This window comes from Dicentrarchus labrax, unplaced genomic scaffold, assembly GCF_905237075.1.
Source record: "Dicentrarchus labrax unplaced genomic scaffold, dlabrax2021, whole genome shotgun sequence".
Classification (NCBI taxonomy): domain Eukaryota; kingdom Metazoa; phylum Chordata; class Actinopteri; family Moronidae; genus Dicentrarchus; species Dicentrarchus labrax.
Window position 1 is genome coordinate 13,232,571 of NW_026136711.1, and position 12,350 is coordinate 13,244,920.

Sequence of the window (12,350 nt, forward strand, 5' to 3'; positions counted from 1 at the left end):
AAATCACTTGAGTGTGTGACTCGTGACTAATGAGCGTCACTCACGATATAACATTCATGCTTGGATTTTGGGATTTGGCTTGGGTTGATCTTGGCTTCAGTCAATGATTTGTTTGTGATGATGCATTTACTTTTCTCCTGAATATCCAGTATGAAGTTGACAGAAATAAGCTAGTATGTCGACCTTGAATTAAGGATATTTTTTGTTTTCATATGGAACTGCTATTTTCAAGATCAACCAACATGCTCTGAAAAACAGACCACCTGACACAACAACGATCAAACTCTTTGCCAAGATATGGTTGAAAATCCCATAAAAAAGTTAGTATGCAGCCATTGAGTTATTTTTCTGTCAAGAATCTGTGCATGCGCTGTAGTTTATTAACTTTTAGTGCCCTACATTAAGCTACTATTTCTAAACACTTGGGTGCAGCTTTTTAACTGGAATTTTAGGATTTGGGTCACAGATTGTTGTTATTTGTCTTGTATGTCACTTTTGTCGACTGCAAAGCTGTACAAGGTGGCAAGCATGTCAGAGATCTCCCAGCCATCCCAACAATTCACGCAACTCCACGTTTCAGAATACCCGGGCCCGGATCGGGTGTTTTTTAAAAGATGCCTAGTGACGGGTTAGGTGAACGTGGTGTGAGACACAAAGAGAGTGTGAGTGCCTGTGAGTGTGTGTGTGTGAGTGTGAGTGTGAGTGTGAGTGTGAGTGTGAGTGAGAGAGAGAGAGAGAGAGAGAGAGAGAGAGAATCCAAGTGTGTTTGTGTAAGCACGGACTGGTGTAAATGCTCCAAATAAACGTGGAGACATTAGTCAGAGGTCGTTGTCCTGCCCTTCAGTGTGCTCTTTCCATCTCGACACGGCGTTCTATCACCATCTGCTGAAACATAAGCCACAGGCCCGCTCAAGGCGAGTACTTAGCATTACTTACACGACAATATGACATGTGCTCCAAAGCTAATCACAATCCAATGACAGGAAGAGAGGAAAGCCAAGAGACAAAAACAGCTGGGCCGCTAAACAACAACACAGTAGACACAACTTGTTCTGACAGTCCCGTCACATGAGAAGATGGAGCGGGATGTGATTGCCAGCAGTGGGAGGAATGAACTAAATTTAAAACTCAACGTTCTCGTTTTGTCTCAGCTCTCGACTACCGTTACATTTCCTGTCTGGAATCAGGCCCACCTGTGGACTCAGAGATGTCAGAGCACAGCCGGAGCTCGAGATATTCCCCTAGGTTCCCCCGGGTGCCCTGACCTCACTCTGACATCACAGCCTGGCCAGCCACTGAGAGCCGTCATCCCTCTATTGTCGGCCAATTGCCTCTTGTGAGGAATTGGACTAAATATAGTTGTAAGGCATGACAGGAGAGCAGAAGAACACAGCGGTGAACTCAGAGAGAATGTCTTGGCTGCAGTTGAGAAAAATCTTTGTAAAATCTTATGTATGTACGTATGTGGGAGTTAATTTCAGGCTTGTGTAGGAACAGGAACAATGCTGGGGTTATCAGAGATAGCCGTTATTAGTTATGTGACTCTTTCATTGAAAGGATTCAAAAGAAAGAGGCCAGTTCTAACCTGTGTGGGTCTTATCTCATCAGCTTGATATTTTATACATTCAGTGGGTCTACTGGAATTTCTGAGACAAACAATGGATCCCTCATCATTTGCATACCATTTGTTTAAAGGATAGGTCTAGTAATGTTCTGTATTTTTCCCCATCGTCAACAAACCGCACCAACAGACAAACACAACCCATGAGTTGATCCTACTGAAAAGTCTGTGTAGCGAAAGCCTTATGTAGTTATCCCTATGCCGCAGAGCTCCAACACATCAGTGAGCCACACAGTTGCAGTGGGTGATATGTTTTGACTCATTCCCACATCCTGCTGGATGCACACCAGATCCATGGCTGAAAATAGTCCTCATCAAATGTACTCCTGTTTGAGTAACATTTGCTAAAAACTACAAGCTGGGGAGGTTGGGGTGTAATGGCAAAGGGACTACTGAAGGCACTACTGGTTTTGATCTTTTCTTGGGATACATTCAGAACAAAAAAATATATACAGCCAGCCTTATCTTTTAGCTACATCCACTGAAATGATTGCCTTGCACGGCGAAAGGATATGAATGGATTTAATCTTCCCAGAAACGCTTCGTAAAGCAGAAATGCTCCACTTGCGGATCATCTGGGCCTCCACAAATAGAAAGTCCTGATTGGCAGGAGAAAGTTGCTCTTCACTGTGTCAGAGTCAGTTATAGCTGCTTGCTATACCACATCACTCTACACCTAAATCACACTTACTTAAAGTGTGTTCATATCATTTGAATTTGAATAGGTGGAAAGTGCTCAAACTGCTCAACTTCTTACTTTGTTACAGTGAAGAACAAAGACTCCTGATGCCATGAAAGGACAATTATGGTTTACCACAAACTTCCAGAGTCTCTGCTTTGTTGTGTATATGCGGTAGAAACATATCATTTGTGAACTTTTTTTTCCATTTTGGTTTACATAAGGCACAAAGCAGACGCAGACTGGAGGACATGTTGCTTATTAGTCTTTGTTTAGACCCGTTTCCTGGTGCAGTTTGGTAGTTTTGCAGGTTACTGGGGGAGGCCGGTGTAAGCTCCACCGCTCTCCGCTAACCCGGGGTCTCTGGGGCATGGCACACACATGGAAGCACTTTAGAGCTTCACTACACTGCAATTGGGCCTATTACCATAATTACAGCTTTAAAGCCCCAGCAATTTGTATCAGGCATGCACCAGCGCAACCACCAGGCCTTTGGCCCTGCGGAGCAACAGGCCCCCCTTTTACTTTCTACACACTCTCCTTTGTCTTTGCATTTCATTCTCTCGTGTCTCTTAGTTTTTTTTTTTTTTTTTTCTCTCTTTTTTCTTATTTTCTCAACCCTCTCTGGTGACCTCAATATAAAGGGAGAAAAGGATTTTTCAGGAGTTCATCATGTTGTATGGTGCACAATATGAGTGAGTTTTGCAGCTGGCCTCAGAGGACAGGTTGAGGAGATAGTGAAGGTGAGAGGAAAAACATGAAAGGTTGCCGCGCGGTGCAGAGGTGGGGGACGGGCATCAAAGCCCTGTACATTACCACTTGGTTACTGTTCCAGCTGTGAGAGAGGGGTTTAGGCTTTTCCATAGGGGCCTGCCAACTACCACCTCATTGAGATCGCGCAGTAGTCTTAAACATGATCTTTATTAAAATTGAAGGCTGGGTTATTACTGATGTTTGAAAGCAGTTTGTAGGGAATCACCCTTGGCTCATATTAAAACACGAAGCTGAAATGTAATTTCTCTCTGATTAGATTCCAGCACTACAGCCTACACAAACAAACAATTACACAGTGGTGTGTGTTTGTGAGAGAGAGATGTCCCACTGGTGTTTGGCCCAGTCCCAAACCAAATCTGCTCTGAGCACTAAGCCGAGGTGCATCCTAACTAAATGATAGCGGCTTGTACACAAGCAGGCCTATTATTCACAGCAACTGAGGGTTTGTTTTAGTACTGGCAGCCCTCTGCGGCCCCATTAGACCTGGCCTTTTGTCCGCTGCGCATTATAAACACATCAAAACACTCAAATAAACCCTTCCACTTGGCCCCCGTAACACCTTAATCAATAGGACGGTACCGCTAGTCGGCAGGAAAAGCTTTTATGCATTTCATTTTTCAGCTGCACCCGTAAATTTGCACCCCCCCCAGAGTAGCAACTCTATCATCAAACATGATTACGTGAGGGATCAGGGCGAGTTGAATCAAATCATGTAAAATAAGAGGTTTTTTAATGGCCAGGGATATGAAAAAGAAAAAAAAAAACAGGGTTGTGTGAACAGACACACAGACATGATGGCACTTTCTCTGAAATGAAGACACACCCTCACCCTGTAAGGCCTCGGCTCTTCCAAACGTCATAGAGCACCAGCGGGATGTTGCCGCTGGCTGTGGTTGACCCGGCCTAGAGAGAAAGAGAGGGAAAGAGAGAGAAAATAGAGGTGTGAAGACTGATGGATCGTCTCCTTCACTTCCTGCTCCTCCAACAGACACCCTGTTTAGTCTTCCTCAGCTGAGCTTCCTCCCTCCCTCCTTTCATTCCACCCTCTCCCCCTCCAGTTCTCCTCACGGACAGCTGTGTCAGCGAAGGTGACACCTTCCAACACCCACCCAGCCGTTTGCCCACCCAAAAACACACTCAACAAGTTCTCCTCGTCTTCCTCCACACCCGTCAAGTCTACAACTTTTATTTACACAATACGGCTTAACTGGCCAGAGAGCTTTTAATCCATCACTGCGGAGCGGTGGAGGGGTACGGGAGCTGCAGGATAGGGCCAGCCAGGGTTAAGTGAGGGTGGGTGGTGGCAGCCCAGAGAGAAGAGAAAGAGAAAGACAAAAATGAGGAGGAGAGGTGGGAGTGCGGGCGGCAGGAGTATGTGTGTAGGTGCACACACGGCAATCCACGCTACAGCTCACTGAGCATGTAGGAAACAGTTTGCGGCATCCGCTGAAAATTGCGACTCCCAGATCTGCTGGAACGAGACGAAGATTCCCGCTTTTTATTCATGTGAGGAGGGGGAAAAAAAACACCCCTATCCCTTGTGTTTCTGTTGGAGACAGGTGGCTGAGAAATGACTCTCTCCACGTCTGACAAGTTTTCTTTTCCTTTTACCACTTTGGAATGATGGAAGGAGGGAATGGAGGAAAAGGGTGTCCAACACATACACACACACACACACACACACACACACACACAGTCCCTGTGTAACTTGTGCTGACATACAAAAATATCTTCATGCAGCTTATTCTAAGTTTCTCCGACATGATGGCTTGCTGCTTTGCTCCTTACAATCACGTGTAAGTAGTAATAATTTTAAAAATCATGTCGACCAATGACCGCTGAACAGGTGTTAGACCACACCAGCCTGACATCGACTGCTGTGTTTGCCACACCTGGTTCCAGAGGAGGATAGTGAACATGATGGCAGCAGTGTGGTTGCAGGAAACACGCCAGCCTGAGGAGAAGAGCAGTGTTGTATAGTAACAGCGTAGGAGGCGTGCAGCAGCAGCGTGTGGTACCAGGCATGTAGCCTGTGCTGCAGGCAGGGCGGTGTGGCAAGAGTGCCTGCCCTGGAGAGGCTTTGCACGTCCAGCTGTGTCCTGGATGTCTGCCCGCACTAGGCTGCCTACCATACAACACCGCTCTTTCATTCTGCCCGCTGTAGAAAAGAGACAACCTTCTCCTTCTACTGCTGTGGGACGGAAACTAATGTGACAAGTTCCAACACCCACATTTCCTCCGCTTCGTCCAATCCAAACCGTCCATACCCGTCAACAGCAGCCCTGCTCTCTCCCCACTTCACTCTCCTGCCTGGACTTGTCATCTTTTGCTGCTTTGTGTACAACTAAATCAAACTTAAGTCTGACACAATTTAAAAAAAATTACATGTTACCTTTTAGGGTTAGGCACCACAGGTGGAAATGGAAATCTTAATTTGTCCATTTTGAGATTTAACATACTGCTTTAATATCCTTTAATATAATTTTTTAATATCATAACCTACACAACACTGACAAAAATTTAATTGCAAATGTTAAAGCTAAAATGCCAAACATTGGTTCTGCAGACCAGTTCCAGCTAGTTCCAGGTTCTCAATTGTGAGGATTTGCTAATTTTCTTCGTCATATGTGAACTCAATATCTTTAGACTATTAGACTGTAGAAATATGAAGATGTGACCTTTGAATGTAACTATATTAATATTTAAAGTATTTGTACCTGGTTAGATTTTAAACAGAGAAACCTCCAGTTTGGCAGCAGCAGCAGTATATAAATGTATCATCCTGGCTTTTATTTTGGTGAATAGCTGGTGAATATGTAGTGCTGGGGTATTATCAGCTGATAACCACTGTCAAAGTAGAGGCTATTAAGTCTGATTCCAGTTTTTTCCCAGGTTACCTGTGGTGCCTTAAGTGAATCAAAAACTTGGCCTTATAAAGTTATAACTGAAACTTGTTGAGGCAGCACAGGCCAAGTCCCTTTGCTGGTGGTAAATTACAGCAGCTGCATTTCAAATAATGTTTACAGGAAGCTTTTGTACCGTGCTGTTCCACCTATAGCCAACAGCTTCTCGCAAGAGATCAAGACTGTCTGAGTGTTTTGTTAATTCCAGTATCTCATTAGTTAGGATCGGGGGGGGTGAGGAATGGAACACTGTGTCTTCTCCAAGGACAGTCTGTGTGTGTCTGTGTGTGCGCGATTGTGGGGGGGCTGATTGGGGTAACTCTGAACTCACTACCCTTTACGTACACTCACAGAGGACATAGTGAGGGAAGCCAGACATACAGTGGAGAGCGAGCCAGGAGTGAAAGAGGAGGTGGAGAGAGGGAGAAAGAGGAGGGGACAGCGCTACAGAGACACAGACAGAGAGAGAAAGAGGGGGACTGTTTGAGAGGACGGACAGAGTAGAAGAGTGAACAGGAGGGACACTGGCCTTCTGGTTCACCTCTCAGTGACAAGCAGCCTTGAGATGGAAATTCCTCTGGAGCAGCAGCAAGTCCTCACTCTAACACTAACCATGCACACAAACATGTCTTCCCAACACTGTCCATATTCCAGGTCAGATGACAAATGTGTGTGTATGTCTCACTACTGTCCCGGTGCTACCCCGGCCCGCTCCGTCCCATGTGCTGACGCTGTTGAAATTTCCTCAGGCTGCAGGCCCGCTCAGCTCTCTGCCTGCGAGGCATCACCTGACAGCAGTGTTTAAAAGTTGCTGCCAGAGGAGGTGGTGCGCTCTTGTATGTGTGTGTTTGAGTGTGTATACCTTTGCGAGCATGATCCTGGTCTTCGCCACGTCAAGAGGAGTGGTAACAAATGCTGCTACCGCACCTACAAAAGACAAACATTCAGCAAAGTGCAAACATAAAAGGCCCTCTCTTTGCTCTCAGAAGAGTCTTTAAATATAAAAAATAAACCCATAAAAAAGTCCAATTACTTAACCACAGATACAGTAACGTATTAATTCAGCAATAAACAGTGGAGCTCTTGGCCCTCTGCTCCATTAAGTTCATAAAAATGATAATATTCCCCATCCGAGACCTTCCATGTTAGACCACAAAAACCAGACAGACACACTTCTATTCCCAACGTCCCCCCCCACCCCCCCCACCCCCCAGTCTCATCCAACCCACACCTTCCTGAGCTACACACACAAACACACACACTCTCCCTTTGCCAACACACTCAAGCACAGATGTACAAACACACCCAGTTGTATGCACAAGCATGAAATAAAACACACATTTGGATACATTCAGATGCACACATATTCAATCCCACAATATACACACACACACACACACACACACACACACACACACACACACACACACACACACACACACACACACACACACACACACACACACACACACACACACACACACACACACACACACACACACACACACACACACACACACACACACACACACTCTTCCTCCTACGAGTTTTATAGAGCAGTTACACCCCAACTTCCCTCCGTCCCTCCAACTTGGAAGCTGGAAGGGAGGAGTGATCCAGCGGTGTCCCCTAGTGAGCCGCGGTGTGTATCTAAGTGAGAAACTCTGTGTGTGTGTGTGTGTGTGTGTGTGTGTGTGTGTGTGTGTCACTCTGCCACAAACATAGCAACTGTTCTCAGTAAACATATCCATATGGGCCACCGAGGAGCAATGTGACTGTAAGTGAGATGAGGATACAGGAAAACATTAGGATCAGTGTGGTGTAACACACCGTTACATTTTACTAGTTAATGCTGGCTGATTATAAGAGTGGATCTGAATGATTTTTTGGATAAAACTTCAGCGAAGATAAAAAGACACAGCCCTCGTACTGTAGCCTGTTTTGTAATATTCTTGGAGAGCAATAAAGGGATGCATTATCCACATAAATCTTACACATGGAGCGCTGAATTGGAGGATCTAAATTTGGCTGGTAGAACCATGTGATGTGATGAAGGTTAGACCCAAATCAGACGGTGATGTAATCTTGTCTCGGGCTGGGCAGTTTTTTTCAAGGTGGTTCAAACAGGGTCAAGTCCGTCGTAAGTCAACGCGGGGTGCGAGTGGAGATATTTGGTGATTAAACGCGCCTGTGTGAGCATTTCCACTGTCAAGCAGATTATGTATGAGTGAAAGAGAGAGTGTGAAGCGCGATGTAAGGGGAAGTGACTGAAACTTGAGGATCCCTCTTGGACAGCAGCTTGGTCGCAGAGGGATGTGAACTTGATTCCTACCCTGGACACACGCTCCAACATAGTCCTGCCCCCTTACTACCCAATTGCCCATTTTCCCTTCTCTGCTCCTTTTGGCTCAGACTGCCCTCTATCATGTTCTTCAATCTAAATATCCCTATTAACAATTCTGTCATATCCTTATGTATTTACAATTAGACTTTCATAAAGAGTTGAATCTTCACTAGCTTTACAAAAGGTTCAAACTATGTGAGTATTTTATGTATTTGGATCTGCATGTCTTCTAGTCCAGTCTTTCTCTTATTCTATTCTGATTTCTTTCCCTCTTCTTCCCTTTTCTTCCCAGCGTGGACTGAGTCCAGGTGGGGTGGCGCAGGGCCACGTCTCAGCTCCTTGGGGTGCTGTTTCCTCATCCCCTCTTCTCTCCTTCACCTCCATCTCCATCTCTCCATAACCCCTGGAGCAGCTAACCTCAATCTTCCTGTCCTGTCTGGCTCGTTGTAGCGTTGCAAGAGTTATGGACTGAAAGCTGCAACCGTCCAACACAGCCCGGTCTGCGGGACTGTTATACTGAAATATGTATTTTGATTGTGGTTCTGCTTTTTCATCGCGAGAAAGGTGAAGACTGAGTGGAAAGATAGATGATGTGACACAGGAGGTACATGCTATATGCAACTGGATTTATATTTTTATTTGAATGTGCCTTCCCTTGCCAGTCTTTATGCAGGAAAACTTAATTTCTAGAAGGCAAGAAGATCATGAAGCACAAACAAGCATCCAGTTTCACATAAAATAAGTTAGAAAACATAGTTAGTGCAAAATATACAATAAACCCGGCTAAAAAGAGGTCAGATTTGATTGAACATGTGCTGCACATCCATACAGATGTTTTTACTAATTCTGTGATTAGGCTCAGTCTGTACACACCTCCACTGTTCTCAGAAGACCTCTAATCAGGCATATTATGTCAAAGTATGTAGAAAATCCAAAAAAGCCTCAGGACAGTTCCATGCATAATAAAGAAGAAGAAAAGATTTCTAGAAATTCACATTTTTACTGGGAGTAGCCTTTTTTTGTTTTTACGCATCTAAAGTTGCATAAGAACTTCAGATAAAGTAGGTCAAACTCTGTATGGAGTGGATGATCGGGGCATTGAAGGACTGAATTACGTTTATGATTAAACTTACGTAATAGATGTCCTGAAAGTTAGCTTGTCTAATCTTACAGACTGATTCCAGAAAAATTATTGGGACCATACAGGATAAAAAAAAGAACCTTTTTCAGTCTTAAATACTGCTAATATTTGTATAGAAAAGAGTTATGAGTAATAGTGTTAATGGACAGAACTATGCTCAAATTCAGCAAACTTTTAAACTGACAAACACTGAATCTCTTTGACTCAAGCGTCTAGCCTCTATCTAGTATTTATCTCTAGTAGTTGTTTATAGTCTGATTTCATTCTCTCTAGATGCTTTCCTTTCCCCTATTTTTCTTGTTTTCAGTCCACTCCCCTTCCCCTCTTTCACTCCTTTCCTGTGCCTCTCTCTATCTCTCTCTCCCTCTCTTTTAAACCACTTCAGGCCCCAGTGCTCAGGAGGTCGCACAGCTGCAGGGGCCCATACCCAGGAACTGGCCCCCTCTCATCCCTGCTCTCTCCTGCCTTGGTGGTGTGTCTCTCCCCTGATACTCATCCAGACTAGAACCATAGAAGTCTGCAATGGTATGATTTCAACTAGCTGAAGGGCTTGAGAAGTCTGATAAAAAGACCTTTACACGACAACAATGCAGAATCCGCTGTATTGAGGATTGCTAATTTAACACTATAGAAAAGCAATGTTTGAAAAAAAGGCTGTAATAGCCTGTTCTCATTTCCTTTCATCCATACTCTACTTTTTTCTTTTCTTCTCTGATCTGCTGTCCAGGTGAGGATGTGATTTGCCAGCTGAGCTCACCTTTGTGGAATCTTATAAGAATGTGGCTTTGGGTAAAACTTGTCCTGCCCTCCTAGCCATCTATTCAACCATCCATCCATCCATCCATCCATTCATCTATCCATCGATTCTAGCCATCCATCCCTCCCCTTCCTTCGTCCACCCCCTCTCTCTCCCTCCCCTTCTCCCTCTCCGCCTCTTTCCCAAAGCAGCAAATAATCCCCTGCACCTGCAAAAGCTCCGCACACTGCAGCTTGCCAAGAGTAGAGCGTGTGACCTTGCCTCAACGACCACAGAGTCTGGGAGAAAGAGAGAGAAATGTGGAGAGAGAGAAAGAGGGGGTTGTCGATAGAGGGGGATGATGAAAGAGCGAGAAAAAGGGAAAAAGAAGGAGGGGAGACAAAGAGAGAGGAGATTGTAGTTAGTGGAGATATCAGACACATTGAAAACACATTGTGAACCTTGGTCCGGTCTGGGGTTCAGGCCCACGGCTGGGAACCGGGCTGTCCGGCTATTTTTGTGTTGCTTTTTCTCCCCAGTGATGTCATGCTACTTGTTTCCCAAGAACTGGGACGGGACAAGAGGGAAGCAAGAGGATATTCTGCAGCGCTCCCACTCTATCAGGCTACAGCTTTACACATTTTGTCTATGATGCCATCATATTAAAGTACAATACGTTAGCAATATTGTATCTGTTTATATTTATCTACTGAAGCACCACAATATACAAATTAGTACGGTCATATGAATATCTCAAACTCAAATGACATTGTTGCGATTGGTGAGGTTCTGTTCCTACAGACAAAAAAAGAAAAGATTTGAATTGCTACAAAACATGTACATACAGTAGCATCCTGTTTTGCATGTTTAGTGCTCCAAGTAAAATTTTCTTTTAGGTTTAGAAATGTGCATTTCAGTGTGAGGTGAGAAGAACAAAAGTGCTGTTGGTCAATGTCTTTATGTTGACTAATTTAGCAGTTAGATGCAGCTTTCTAGATGTTAAATGTGTAATAAAAAGATTTTATGCACTAATTTTAAAGCCTTGCTAAAAAAGTTTTTATCATTACACTAAAATAAAAGATTATATTTGTGTTGTGAACAATCAAATGACTGAGACCACAGCTTGTGAAATTCTCTCAAAAGTGATTGAACCATCTCACAGCTATATTCGAGGACTGACAGATATATCATTTTATGAATCAAACCTTGTAGGATTAAAACAATCAAATAACACTGATAATAAAGTAATGGCTTTCATTGGCAATATATGTAAAAAATATATATGTTTGATGCATTGATTTTTGCCAAAAATGTAGCATGTAATTATTTTGATGAACATATATATATTTATTCTGAAATTTGACAATTCAGTTAGTAATTACTCACATCCAAATTACTTCTTAAAAATTATAGTGTTTGGACAAGTCACTGTTTTGTGTATTGAACAAGAGATTACACAGCTTTACAGTTTCTACAGGTAAAGCTACACTGAAGATGTTTACTTGAAAACAAAGCTAATTATTGTATATAGCTAATGAATTAAGTTGTAAAGTAAAATGAATTAGTCCAGTGCATTTTACAAGCACTCTCTGTGTCTGAAAACCTTCACATCACAGGACTGCTTGCCCAGATGCAACTGGCTACTGAGTGAAACCACCTGATGTTTTTGTTATGAGAATGAACTCTTCGTCTCTTTTTCTCCCCCGACTCGTTTCAGCAGAGCGATGAGGAGACTGACTACGCGAGGTTAGTCTTTGTATAAAATGCATGTGGACAGCTGGGCTGCCTCGGGCGCTGCAAGGTATGATTACTTCTCAGGGAGAGCAATTGAGCAACAGCATGGAGCGATTACTAATATTTTCTTTGTCCACCCCCCTGCGAGTTTAATCTGTTGCACGTTATCTCATTCTCCTCCTATCGAAGACATATGTGGACATCACACAAACCATGTGTGCGTGCACAACACATGCAAACACAAACAAGTAAACACTCAGAAAAAGACAGAAAGGAGAAGAACTGGCAAATAGTGCATACTGGCTCAGGATGTGTCATGTGTACTCCATTATAGGGCAGATTAAAAAGGAGATTTTGTTTTCCACATCAAAGGCCTCATGCTGGGGGATTCCTCTGTCTCTCTCCCCATCTCAGTCTC

General features: G+C 43.8%; 1 protein-coding gene across 1 annotated transcript in view; it reads right to left on the reverse strand.

The window, feature by feature from the left end:
* The window catches only part of slc25a26 (solute carrier family 25 member 26), a 51,213-nt gene that overhangs the window by 2,808 nt on the left and 36,055 nt on the right, over positions 1-12,350 (reverse strand). The window contains exons 7-9 of the mRNA XM_051414469.1: positions 10,428-10,497; positions 6,840-6,904; positions 3,904-3,977 (exon numbers count right to left, since the gene is read on the reverse strand). Coding sequence (XP_051270429.1) covers positions 3,904-3,977; positions 6,840-6,904; positions 10,428-10,497 — 209 coding nt within the window. The remainder of the gene's footprint in view (positions 1-3,903; positions 3,978-6,839; positions 6,905-10,427; positions 10,498-12,350) is intronic.